This window comes from Corvus cornix, chromosome 3, assembly GCF_000738735.6.
Source record: "Corvus cornix cornix isolate S_Up_H32 chromosome 3, ASM73873v5, whole genome shotgun sequence".
NCBI lineage: Eukaryota > Metazoa > Chordata > Aves > Passeriformes > Corvidae > Corvus > Corvus cornix.
This window is the reverse complement of record NC_047056.1, coordinates 36800324-36812409: the sequence shown is the minus strand read 5'-3', so window position 1 is coordinate 36812409 and position 12086 is coordinate 36800324. Positions and strand designations below refer to the sequence as shown.

The 12086-nt window shown below is 48.3% G+C and overlaps 1 protein-coding gene across 6 annotated transcripts in view; it reads left to right on the top strand.

The window, feature by feature from the left end:
- The window catches only part of XPO5 (exportin 5), a 28996-nt gene extending 17600 nt beyond the window's left edge, over window positions 1-11396 (top strand). For all 6 annotated transcript variants that reach the window (XM_039568436.1, XM_039568435.1, XM_039568433.1 and 3 more), the window contains 12 exons: window positions 2764-2864; window positions 3952-4048; window positions 4580-4716; window positions 5309-5406; window positions 5855-5901; window positions 6097-6191; window positions 7048-7110; window positions 7597-7679; window positions 8407-8514; window positions 8695-8832; window positions 8997-9161; window positions 9719-11396. In XM_039568436.1, coding sequence (XP_039424370.1) covers window positions 2764-2864; window positions 3952-4048; window positions 4580-4716; window positions 5309-5406; window positions 5855-5901; window positions 6097-6191; window positions 7048-7110; window positions 7597-7679; window positions 8407-8514; window positions 8695-8832; window positions 8997-9161; window positions 9719-9859 — 1273 coding nt within the window. In that variant the 3' untranslated portion in view covers window positions 9860-11396. The remainder of the gene's footprint in view (window positions 1-2763; window positions 2865-3951; window positions 4049-4579; window positions 4717-5308; window positions 5407-5854; window positions 5902-6096; window positions 6192-7047; window positions 7111-7596; window positions 7680-8406; window positions 8515-8694; window positions 8833-8996; window positions 9162-9718) is intronic.
- Window positions 11397-12086: the final 690 nt, after the last annotated feature.

Below are 12086 nucleotides of genomic sequence, written 5' to 3'. Positions count from 1 at the left end.
TGTGTGAGCAGATCTGCAAGTAGCAGCAGTGTGGATCTTGCTGAGCAGCTGAACTGAGCACCAAGACAGGCACCAGTGTGCTAAAAAAGGGGGTTTTGCAGGCTGAGCAGGTGGGTCTGCTGCTCTCTGGGATAGTGTGTGGCATTCTGCTGCTGTGTTAGCAGACAAGCAGCGAAGCTGTTAAGCCACTGGGCCTTTGCCAGGGTGGTAAGTAGCTTGGAGGTAGGTCATGGCTGGGATCAAAGAACTGAGAAGAATGAGGTAGTCCAGTTAATGGAAAAATAAGGTAGTTTTGAGTAGCATCTTACTGTGCCTGCCTGTATTTGTGTTGGTAGCTGTATTTATGGAATTGTATTGAGGTTGCTTTATTAATCACTGCTTGCAGCTTTTAGAGTAATGATTCTCCTGTGCTCTGTAGTACCTCATTTCATTTAGGTGTTTTCTAGCTTCTGGCTTAAAATGTTCACTCCTGAATTTTAACCTAAATCATGATTTTCAGCCACCTTGGTGCATTTCTGCAGTCAGTAGCTGCATGACCTGATTGGTGCAGAGCCTTTATTGTGCTGGGATTTGCTCATGTTTTGTTACAAATTAAATGCTCAGGCTCAGCAAATGCTTTGCTTAGACAAAGGCTTTTTTGGAACTCCTGATGACGAGATGCTGACATTGCCAAAGCATTAATGCTGGTGAAAGAATTCTTGGGTAGACATGGATGCTGTAGGCATTTTCATTGTAGACAGCTCCTGCTTTGGAAAAAGATTCTTCAGTCATGGACTGTCCTAAAGGACTTATCTTCTGGTTTACAAGCCCTTCTGTCTAGGCATCAGATACTCTTTCTAGCGGAGCCATGACCATCACTGAAAATCCCCCAATTCCTGCCATATCCTTTGCTTGTCTTTTCTCAAGCATAAATGTCTCTTGGGATTAGTTTTACCATGCATCCCTTTGTGTAGGGTACCCAGGAGTGCTGATAGTCTCTGCTGGAATATGCCAAGGGGCTACATCATCGTATATGAGAGCTGTTGGATGCCTTTTTAACTCCTGTGGGAAGTAGGCGGTTGGCCATTTTCTCTCCATTCCCACTGGGAACTTGCTAAAGTGTTAAGAGAACTTGGCCTGTAAATGAACATCTGCCTCCCAACTCTCAGACTTAAGAAAATGCTTCAAGGACTCCAAAACAACTACGGACCATGACCACATCTTCAGCATATGACTGTCTGGCCCATCCTGCTGGAGTTAGTGCAGTGGGATTTCAGGGTTCACCTTTGCAATTCCACAGTCCTTGGGTTGCCCCACTGACTTTCTGCCCAGTATGAGGCAAAGCCAAAGCTGGCATGGAAAGGGCAGGAAACATACAAGAGATTATTTTAGTAGCTGGGTTTCAGGATAGCCTCAAGCAGAAATGTACAGCTTTTTGAGTCAGTGGGGCAACATTAAACAAATCTGAGTAGAAGCTGGGCTGTTACCTGGCCCTTCTTGGCAAAGTAGAATCAGCTTGTGCCCCTTTGAGGCCTGTTGCATGGTGTTAGATCCAGCCCAGAATGAGAGTATGAGTCATTAAGTAGACATTTGTGTAGCTCTTTCTTACGAAGTTCACATACTTGCCTTCCTCACGTGCAGTGAGCAGGGAAGTATTTAACACTTGCAGAGAGAAACAGGATAGTTGCAGTTTTGGAGCTTTCTGCAAATGCAGGCAGACATCACTGCATCAGGGTTGCCAGAATTATGAACATGGACCTTAAAAAAAAACAAACAAAACCAATCATTAATACATGAGTGAAAGCTGAGACTCTGGAGAACATCCTTAGGTTTGTCCACGCTCCCTTCCCCCAGCCATTCCCATGTACCCCCTGCTTTGGGAAATGCTGCTCGAGGGGAAGATACTGAGTTGCCCTTGATCACCTCTAGCAGCAGGTACAATGGCATTGCAGTTTTGGAGGAGGCTGCAGGATTTGTGCTGTGTGCAGCTGGCGACACCCAGAGTGGAGGTCTGAGGTCTCAAAGGAGAGAGGTAGGTGAGAGAGACACCCCTGCTGAGTCCAGCTCTGAGTGTCAGTACCCCGGCTGAGAGAGGGGACCCATTTTGGCCTGGATGGAAAGAACCAGCCACCCATGGCTGAATTGGTGTCCCTTGCAGAGAGCTGACAGTGGCCACCTCCTATGATGCAGAGTTGTTCCCAGCTGGATGTGTTGTCCAGGGGGCGCGTGTGCCTGCCATGAGTAACATCTGATCGGACGGATGTTCTCACTATAGAGTCCCTCCAATGCCACCTGCCATTCTGGGGACTGTGACTCATCCCTGATGGGCAGTGCGTGTATTTTGGAGCTGAAACAGCCCCTCCCTCTGCAGGGGCCTTAGGTGCAGAAGATCTTTTGCAATGACAGAATCCATGTCTTGTCAGTTTTAAAAATACATCTCTGATCCCTTTGGCCAAGCTAGTAAGTTGTTCCCAGCATCATCTGGAGAATTGCTGGGAGTTTTTACTGCCAGTGCTTGCAACGGGTGGGATGAACTGAAATAAGTGGAAGGGGCAGCCAGGAGATTCAGGACATGAGGTGGAGTCACTCCATGTCTCTGTTGGGTCAGCTTCCCCAGTATTTTTGCAGGTGTGGAAGGGGGATCCCATGCACACGTGCTTGGTCTCACCTTCCTCATCATCTGCCTCAGAAGAGTTGTCCACAAGCTGAAGGAGAGGATCCCACTATCAAGGGCAAAAAGGAATTGACTTGCATGAGTATAAACCAAGTGCTCTTCTGTTTCAGGACTCACAACAACCTCTACATGCCAGAGATGGTGGCTAGGCTGGGGGATACATTTGCAAAGGCCTTGGACATGCTGGAGGTGGAGAAGAATGCCATTCTAGGTAAGAGGCTTCTCTTCGGGAGGAATGTGTGGGCAGATACTTAGAGGTATTTGAGTTCATGATCTGTCTGTAACAGTGGAAGTGAAACAGGGCTGGAGGACCAGCTTCTTCATAGTATTTGCAGCTCAGCTGTGAGTTGAACATGCTGAAACTAAGGTGTTAAGTAAGTTATTGGTCTCAGACACATTGGTTTCTTCTGCATGAAGTGAAGGGTACCCTACCAAACCGCTTATCCCATCTGGGTGGTGGTCTCTGCAACATGGCATTTCAGGCTGCAGAGTGCTGTAATTGTCTGCCTTTGAGCAGAATTAGTGCACAGCAGGAGCCCTGACTGCTGGTGCAGAGACCTGTCCTGAAGGGCAAGAGCCAAGTTGTGCAGTGTGGCCCTGGCATTTATTTCTAGACAGCGTATTAGAAAGAGGCCTTTGGAACCTTCTTAAAACAGGTTTGAGATTGTGAACACAGAAGCCTTTCCAGCCAAGCACGAGTGGGTGGCCTTGTAGATAAAGTGTGGATCATGACTTTGGAAATTGAGGTTTAATTTCAGGTTCTGACAAACAGTGAAATATTTTGGGGAAGTTGCTTTGTCTTTCTTTCTCCATTTCCTCTGTAAAATGAGGACATGCTTCCTTTACCTTTTCTCTGTGACTTTAAACTCTCTGTCTGTGAACCCCTGCACATAAAGCAGCAGGGCCTTGATCTCTGCTCTAAACTTTTTAATATCATAGTTCAACAGTAGCTTGTGTCCTGGCAGAGAATACAAACCTGAAGGGATGAGCTATTAGAGGAGCTGCAACAAATGTGAGCTTTGCTGCTGACTGGGTTCTGATAGCTCAAGTAAGTTCTACTTTGGAGAAATGAGGCAGCTACAACCTCAGTAGAAACACCTCTGCTCAGGGTGCAACCAACCTGAACTTGGCTGACCTCTAAGGGGGGTTTCTGCCCCAGGGTTGCTGCACCTGTTCCCATTTGGCTCTTGCCAAGAGCTTCCCTTGCTGCCATCAAGCTGGCTGGCGCCTGCCCAGCATGCTCTGAAGGTGCACCGTGCTCTTGAATTAATGTAACTGAAGCTTATTCCTTCCCACAGGTCTCCCTCAGCCTTTGTTGGAGCTTTATGACTCCCCTGTTTACAAAACAGTCTTAGAAAGGATGCAGGGCTTCTTTTGTACCCTCTACGACAACTGGTAAGAGCACCAGATCTCTCACCACAATCCAGCATTGCACAGCTGGAGCAGCAGGTTACAGTGGGGTCCTGACTTCCTTTAGACTTCTGATGTGAGCTGTATTCTGTAATATCAAAGTACAAGCTGCAGTGGTGGCTTATATTCAGTGGTTGTAACCTGTCACACAGACATGGAACAGTCTGGAAAAAGTACCTCAAAATGGGGATCTGCTTTTAGTTCTTCCACAATTAGGTAGACAGATTGGAGCACTTATCTGATATCCTGATCTAGTTTGTCTCTTGCCGCTTCTCATTATGTGTCAGGGTATACCAGCACTTGAAAGTAACTTGTAGTGCTTAAATGCTTAATTCATTGTCCCTCTGCAGGTATCCCAGAAAAAAAAGAGATGCTGTGCTAAAAGTCCTCTATAGTATTTGTTTAGGAATGTGACAGCTATGTAATCTCAAGATGGTAGAACTTGTAGCCTTTGCAGAGCAGTGGCATGGTACTTGTTATCTAGCAGACTTGTAACTGACTTGTTTTTTGTTGAAGTTTTCACATCCTGGGAAATGCAGGCCCCTCCATGCAACAGGATTTCTACACTGTTGAGGGTCTCGCCACCCAGCTCCTCAGCTCTGCTTTCAACAACCTCAACAACATTCCTGATTACAGACTGCGTCCCATGCTCCGTATCCTTCCATCACTGTCTCAGGGAGGCTCAGAACACATACATTGAAATCCTGCATTGTTTTCAGTATGGCCAAGACAAAGAAGGGTGATTGAGGAGGTAAACAAACAGGAATACACCTGGTGTGGACGAGGTGTGAGCCTAAGAGGGCACAAACAGAAACAGCAGTGCATGGGGTCAGAAGAAATGCAAGGGATTTGTGTGGTTCTGGAGGCACTGTGAGAGGCCAGTAGTGCCTTCCGAGGGGCAAGGGGGCTTGGATAGTGAGGAGCTTGACATTAGGATGTGCTTCTCTGGGAGATCAAGTGGGTTTCCCAACCTACTTTCCAGGGCTGGACATTCAGTCTCACAGCTAGGAAATGGGTGCTAAGCACCCTTAGCTTTCTCATCTGAACTGCCAGGAGAAAGAGCTGAATAACTCATGTTCTTGCTGTATAGGGATGCCACTTGTTAATTCAGGGCTGTGAGAAAGTGGGTTTCCAGGTGCCTGTCCCTTGGCCTCCCAGTGGAATGGGCTGGCTTGGGCACTCTCCTGCAGCCTCCCTTGCAGCTGGCCTTATGTGTTGGATCTCTTCCTTAACTGGTCTGTGCAGGTGTGTTTGTGAAGCCCTTGGTACTTTCCTGCCCCTCAGAATACTACGAAACCCTTGTCTGCCCCATGCTGGGACCACTCTTCACCTATCTACACATGGTAAGAAAACAGCTTCTTTGATGCCAGTTCCTTGACAGCCCAGGCTCCCTGCAGCAGCTGGCAGCAACATTTGGGAATGTCTGTCTCTACAGAGCCAGCAGAGAAAAGGGCCTTGATGCTTAATGATTTTGATGATGTTCAGGGAGGGCTTTTGAGGTGCATTGAACCCGGGCTGTTGCACAGCACCCCTTGCTGTGAATTCAAACCTGCAGACACAAACTCCTCAAACTGCAGCCCTGAGAATTTTGGAGTTTGGTTTTTTTTTTTCCTTGTGTCCTCTCATTTTCATAACAGCTCATTCCAGCACAGTTGGTAGCAGTTCTCCTGCCATTCAAAATGGGTCTTGCTGTGAGAGCTCTGTTTAACGCTCTTTTGCTTCTGCCAGCAGCTATTGCTTGGGTCTCCTTGCATTGTGTCCAGATTGAGTCTTTCCTTTTGTCTTGAACAGAGGTTGTCCCAGAAATGGCAGGTGATCAACCAGCGAAGCATGCTCTGGTAAGCTTCCATCCCTTGGTATGAAGGGGGAAGTGGGGAATGGGATGGAGGTTGGGTCTTTTACATAGCCCTTTGCCCAGGAACAGCCCTGCTAGCAAGGGCTGGAAAACACACTGGTGACTCATTCCCTGTGTTTGGGCAGAGGGGGTATTTGAAGGCACTGGCTCCCTTCAAACTAAAACCTGTTCTCCTCAGTGAGGATGATGCTGCAGATGACAACCCCGAGTCTCAGGAGATGCTTGAGGAACAGCTGGTCAGGCTGCTGACTCGAGAAGTCATGGATCTCGCCAGTAAGTGAAATCAGGCTAGATCTCCTGAGATATTTGGGAAGTTTTCCCTGGAGAGGACAACAGGAATTCCCAGTGTGCAGTAGAACTTAATTGTAACGGTCAGTAGTATTTAACATAACCCTGAGAAGGCAGGTGTGAAACAGCTCTGCCAAAATCTTAGCTAAAACCTAGTAAGAGATCATTTTAAACCTTCAGAAGAGAGTTACTTCCTTTTGTTAACTTTTAGGGCTCCATGGTTTTGGTACTGTTCCTGTAGGAATCCAGTCCTACAGGGAATTGGGTTTTCCCATTCTGTGCTTTGGAACCCAGTATGGGACATGGATTTGTGGACAAGCCAAGCACGATCAGTTTTGTTGCTGGTAATTGCTATGTCTCTAACCAGACATAAGGGAAGAGTCCCTCCCCCAAAGCAGTCTCCCTTGTGTTCCCCTTCTCCGACATCATTTTTTTGTCAGCATGGCTTTCTGCAGGGAGGCTGGGGAAATTGATTCCACATAGAGATTACAGATCTCAATTTTCTATCTCCTTTCTCGATTGGCCTTTTTGCTTTAAATCAGTGTTCTTCTTGGCTTATGGGCTTCAGATGATTTTGCACATTCCTGGTTCTCAGTAGTTTGAAGCAGCCACTGTGCAGCAGGTTCCACTGTGGGAAAGTGCCGTGGGTGGGGTGTTAGAGCCTTCCAGGTAGTGCGGTATTGGGCTTTTATTCTGGGCTTTCTGATTCTTCAGATTCTCTGTAAGAGCTGGGGGAGCTTGAAGCAGCTATGAGCCCATCAGAGTCTGTAGGATAATCTCTGCATGTTTTGCAGTAGCATCTTCCCTTTTCTGCTCCTCTGACCTGCAACTGTTTTTGCAGCTGTTTGCTGTGTTTCTAAGAAAGGTGTTGAACAGAACACTACTGCTGCTGTAGATGGAGATGGTGAGTAAATGCCTACCTTTGCCTTTCCTGCCCTTGGTGTACACAAACACTTTTCCTGGTTCTTGAGGGGGAGGCTGGGCTGATGTTGGAAGTTCTGTGTGAGGGGTATAGGTTTGGTAAGAAGCCTTCAGCTCTGTCCTGCTCAGTGTGTCTGGGGGCCACAGAAAAACCCAGTCTAGCCTGAAAACTAATGTGCTGTAGGGTTCACAGGTGGCATCTTGGAGCAACTGGTTCTTAAGGTTCTTAAGCTGAGGAGAAGAGGGGGATGTGCACAGTTTCCCAAGAACTGAAGGTAGCCAGTTGCATGCCCTTCCTGCCCTACAAAGGGTGGGTGCTTTTTGCTTGAAAAGAGATGTTCAGGGTAAGCTATGCCAGGACACTGATTCTGTGTGCTGTCTCCTGGCTCCCAGCTTAGTTCTTGCAGCCTCCCCATGTCCCCCTCAGTCCTTGGGAGGCCTCATTGACAGTGCTGCCTTTGCTCTGCAGATGATGAGGCGATGGCCACGGAGGTGACTCCCCCTGCCAACGCAGAGCTCACCGAGCTCGGCAAGTGTCTGATGAAGCAAGAGGTGAGTGTGTGCTCTGACTGCCACCATCCTTTCTCTGTACTCTTTGTCACACTTGTCTGCTCTGCAGCCAGACACTGCTGCAGAGACCTAGGCTGCTGGAGCGTTTCCCATGTGAGAATCACCTCTTGGCAATGTGCATGGCTTGGAAGGGCCTTGCAGAAGCCACAAAGCAAATGGGGGTTGGGATCCAATATAAAATGCAGCTACAGAGCTTCAGCTGTTCTGGGGAAGAGGCCCTGGGTATTCAGCCCCCAGGATGCTCCCTGGCTCTGCCTTCATCCTGGGCTCCAGTCTTCATGAGGAAGAACTTCATCCAGCTTTTTCTTCTATGTAAAATCTGCCTGACCTGGTACAGGAGCCACAGTGCTAATACCACCCACTGTGCAGAGTACCTTTATCCTGATGTTTCTGTACTGTCTGCTGTGGATGCCTCAGAAGCTCTTGTAGAAGCTTTTGCAGTGACTTGAGAGTAGCAGCTGAGGGAAGTCCGTGAGTGCTCCAGGGCCTTTCCCAGGGAGATGAAGGGAGCAGGTTAACTTAACACTGGTCTGTCATGGTTATGATGCTGCACACTGGGTGAACACCTTCCACTGGAGCAACAGTGACATGCAGGATTCTCAGAAGCTCCTGCAGATTCTCTGGATTGCATCTTGGCTCCCATCAGGTTTGAATGCTGGAAGTAGGAAATAGCTCCTCTGACTGGTTTTTCTCTCTGACTCCTTTTCAGGATGTTTGCACTGCAGTGCTGATCACTGCCTACACATCCCTCTCCTGGAAGGACACCTTGTCCTGCCAAAGAACCACAACACAGCTTTGCTGGCCACTGCTCAAACAGGTACCTCTGGGAGGAAGAAGGGATTAGTTCTGGCAGGGGTGGAAGAGGAAGCTCTGAATGTTGTGAGAAGCGTGGCTGCTTCACCTCTGGGCACCTTTTCCCTCAGGAAGAGCAGGCTGTTGCAGAAAGGTGGTTATGTACCAGTATCTTGCTTCAGTGCTGACAGTGCCTCTTCCCCAGGTGCTTCCAGGAAACCTCCTTCCCGATGCTGTGTCCTGGTTTTTCACAAGTGTGCTGAAGGGCTTGCAGGTACATGGGCAGCACGATGGCTGCATGGCAGCTCTTGTCCACCTGGCTTTCCAGATCTACGAGGCCTTGGTGAGAAATTCTGTTCTTCGTCCAAATGTGAGGTTGAGGAATGTGAGGGGAATGGTGAAAACTAATCCCATGCTCAATGAGTAGGGGCAGAGGAGCTAATGGCCCCCAAGGAGGGCAAGGCAGTTCCTCTAGCAGAGCTGTGTTAATCGTACTTCTCCGTGCAGCGCCCTCGCTATGCTGAGCTGAAGGCAGTGATGGAGCAGATCCCAGATATCCAGCTGGACTCTTTGGAGCAGTTTGATTCAAAGCTTCTCAACCCAACACTGCAGAAAGTGGCAGACAAGCGCCGGAAGGATCACTTCAAGCGCCTCATCTCAGGTTGCATTGGGGTAAGTGATATCCTGGAGGAAAATTTCACACCTGTATGCTGCAGAAGTGATGGGGTGGCCAGCCTGCCTGTCCCTTACCAACCACTCCCCTTCCCAGCTGGGAGGCTGTTGCAGTGTATTCTTGGTGTTTGTTCTTCACCTTGTTCTTCCTCCTCTTCACCCTGGAGGTCCAGCAAGGCTGGCAGGACAGGCTGAGCAGCCCCTCCAGCAATGGCCTCTCACTGAGAGGCAGGGAGTACCTTGCACAAGGCTGCCCAGGGAAACCGGGTGTTAAAATGTTTGATTGAAGCTGCTGGGTGGGCACTGGACCTCTGTGAGGATGGTGGTGGTGGAGCCTTGAATTAGAAGCTGGGGAGCTGGTATTCTGGTGGTTACCTCAGTGCTCTGGCGCTTGGGAAAGGCCAGGCCTGAAATTCCTCAAAATGCAAGCACAGGGTCCAGGCCTAGGGATTGCTCAGAACCTGGGGTCTGCCTCTGATGTGCAAGCAAGCTGCCCCTGAGCTGAGTGGGGGTATGAAGACAGTAATGACTGATGCCTGCCTGTCTGTCCTCTGCAGAAGCCCATCGGGGAGCAGTTCCGCAAGGAGGTTCATATCCGGAACCTTCCATCTCTCTTCAAAAAAGTGAAGCCATCATTGGAGACAGATGTGCTAGAAAATGAGGATGGAGAGGGCTTCAATGTACTCTTTGAACCCTGAGCCTGGGATGCTGCAACCATCTCCTCCCCTACCTTATATTTTGTCTCTCCTCATAGTAAGCACATTAGATTCTCCTTGTCACCACCTTCACAAGCGTTCGTCTGAATAAAGCCCCTTACGGGTCCTGTCCCTGTTCCATACACTGGGATGGGGCCTGCGGTGGCATTTGAACCAGTCAATACTAAGCTTTTCCCCTGACTCCTTCTCCTCCACTGGATAAGCATCTTTAGACCTCTGCTTCTCTGCAAGGTGGGAGCCGAGTCCATAGATCTCTTTAGGGTAAAGCCTGATCATCTTGTAGCCTCGGGTCACTCTTGCTCCACCTCTTTGTCCCTTGGGGTTTAGGATTAATGCAAAAGGCAGAGTAGTGTGCCATGTGAAAAGAGGCTACCCTAATCTTCCTCTGGGTGCTAGTAGCCAGGCTTTGTAGGGAACACATTGGGCACTCCTGTCATGCTTATCAGCACTCGTCCCTAGTGGACTGGTATTCTGCTGAATCCGTTTCCCTCCAGGATGCTGAGCCTTGGGCTGAGGGCTGCGTGCCAGGAAGCCTAGCAGTGCTCTAGGATCTCCTGTGAGATCAGCCTTTCTAAGGTGCAACTGCTCTCTAGAAAGAGGCAGACACTGTCATATATATACATATATATGTATAGATATGATCACACAGCTTGTTCTACCCAGAGCCAAATGGAAGGCTTTTACTTTGTGCCGGCCTTTCTTGGACATCTCTCAGGGGGAGCAGGACAGATTTTTTTTTAATTTTTTTTTTCATTTTACCATGCCCTGTAGACTAGAATGTGGCCAGCGCAGGGTAAGTAAAATCTGGACCAATACCTGAAGCACCTGAAATCCAAAACGGATCTCCTTGCCCTGTGGCAGTGGAGGTGACAGTAGCCCCTGTTTTTACCCAGTCTGGTACTCCTCAGAGAATTGCATGGTGGGGCAGGAGAGGTGGGCTTTATACTGCAGTTTACAAGGGGGAGCCAGGTCAGAAACTGGGTTTTAGGTTAAGCCACTCTAGTCTGCAAAGCTGGTTCTTCTTACATGACAAATAGTTCACACAATCTATCCTAGTGTTAGCACAGGAGCTGGGAGGGTCTGTCCAGAGCTAGCTGGCAGTTTTGCCATCCAGAAGACAGAACAAGTAATAAACTGTGGTAGATGGAGAAGTGGTGTCTCCACACAGACAGACTGGACAAAAAGGCTGGGGCTGGGAGGCGTGGGAGTGCAGATAGGAAGAGCAGGCCTTGGGCATCCACTCACCCTCCTGCCCCTGCTGTTCCACCAGCACCCTTCTCTTTCTTCCTGGCCTCAAACTTTTTTAACCTCTGAGCTAACATGGCTCCTGGCTCTAGCAAAGGCTGGGTGTATTTATTGTGTTGTGATATTTTTAACATTCTGTGACTTCATGCTAGACACAAGGGGTTTTTGTAAAATGGATTTTAAACCTTTTTTGTAGGAATGTTTAAATCCGAAGCTGTCTCTGAACTGGTTGTGTTACACCTGAATGTCAGTAAAGCTATTCCAGTTTCATACACATGGTGTCCTGTTTCATTTTTATTATATCTGTTTCAGTAAGATCTGAGGTCTTTGGTCTGGCCAGATTGCCTGCCTGGAGATTGCTCAGCATTCCTTATTCCAGCTACCAAAAAGGGAGCACCTCTGCTGGTGGTCAATACACTGTCAGGGAGGGGATGAACCATTCCAGACTCCATAGTTTAATTAGGTGAGGGGGAAATTGCATTTTTAAAGTATTTATATGTCACTTACTGCTATTTTATATTAATTCTAGGTCCCAGCTTACAGCTTGAGTGGTATGTGTTGCCAACACAAAACCTGTAGGTTACTCCAGGGTATGTCCCATAAACATGTGAAGCAACAGCAGAGAGAAGTGTATATATATATGATGATAATGTGTGATATACACGTGCAGCATATACCTGCAGCATGGCATGGGACAGGCTGGGGTTAGAGCCAGGATGCCAAGTGTACCTCCTCCCTTCAGCATGTTCACCTTACAAAGGATGTTTACACTGTAAGTAATTGTACCCCAGGCAAGCAGTACTTTGTCTCTACTTACTACACTAAAGTCTAGCACTATAGTGTGCATTGCCTTAAGCAACTGGGACACACCAATACTCCCAGACATTTTCAGCTTTTAACACTCAACCACATTGCTCAATGCCCCATCCAACCTGGCCTTGGACACTTGCAGGGATGGGGCATT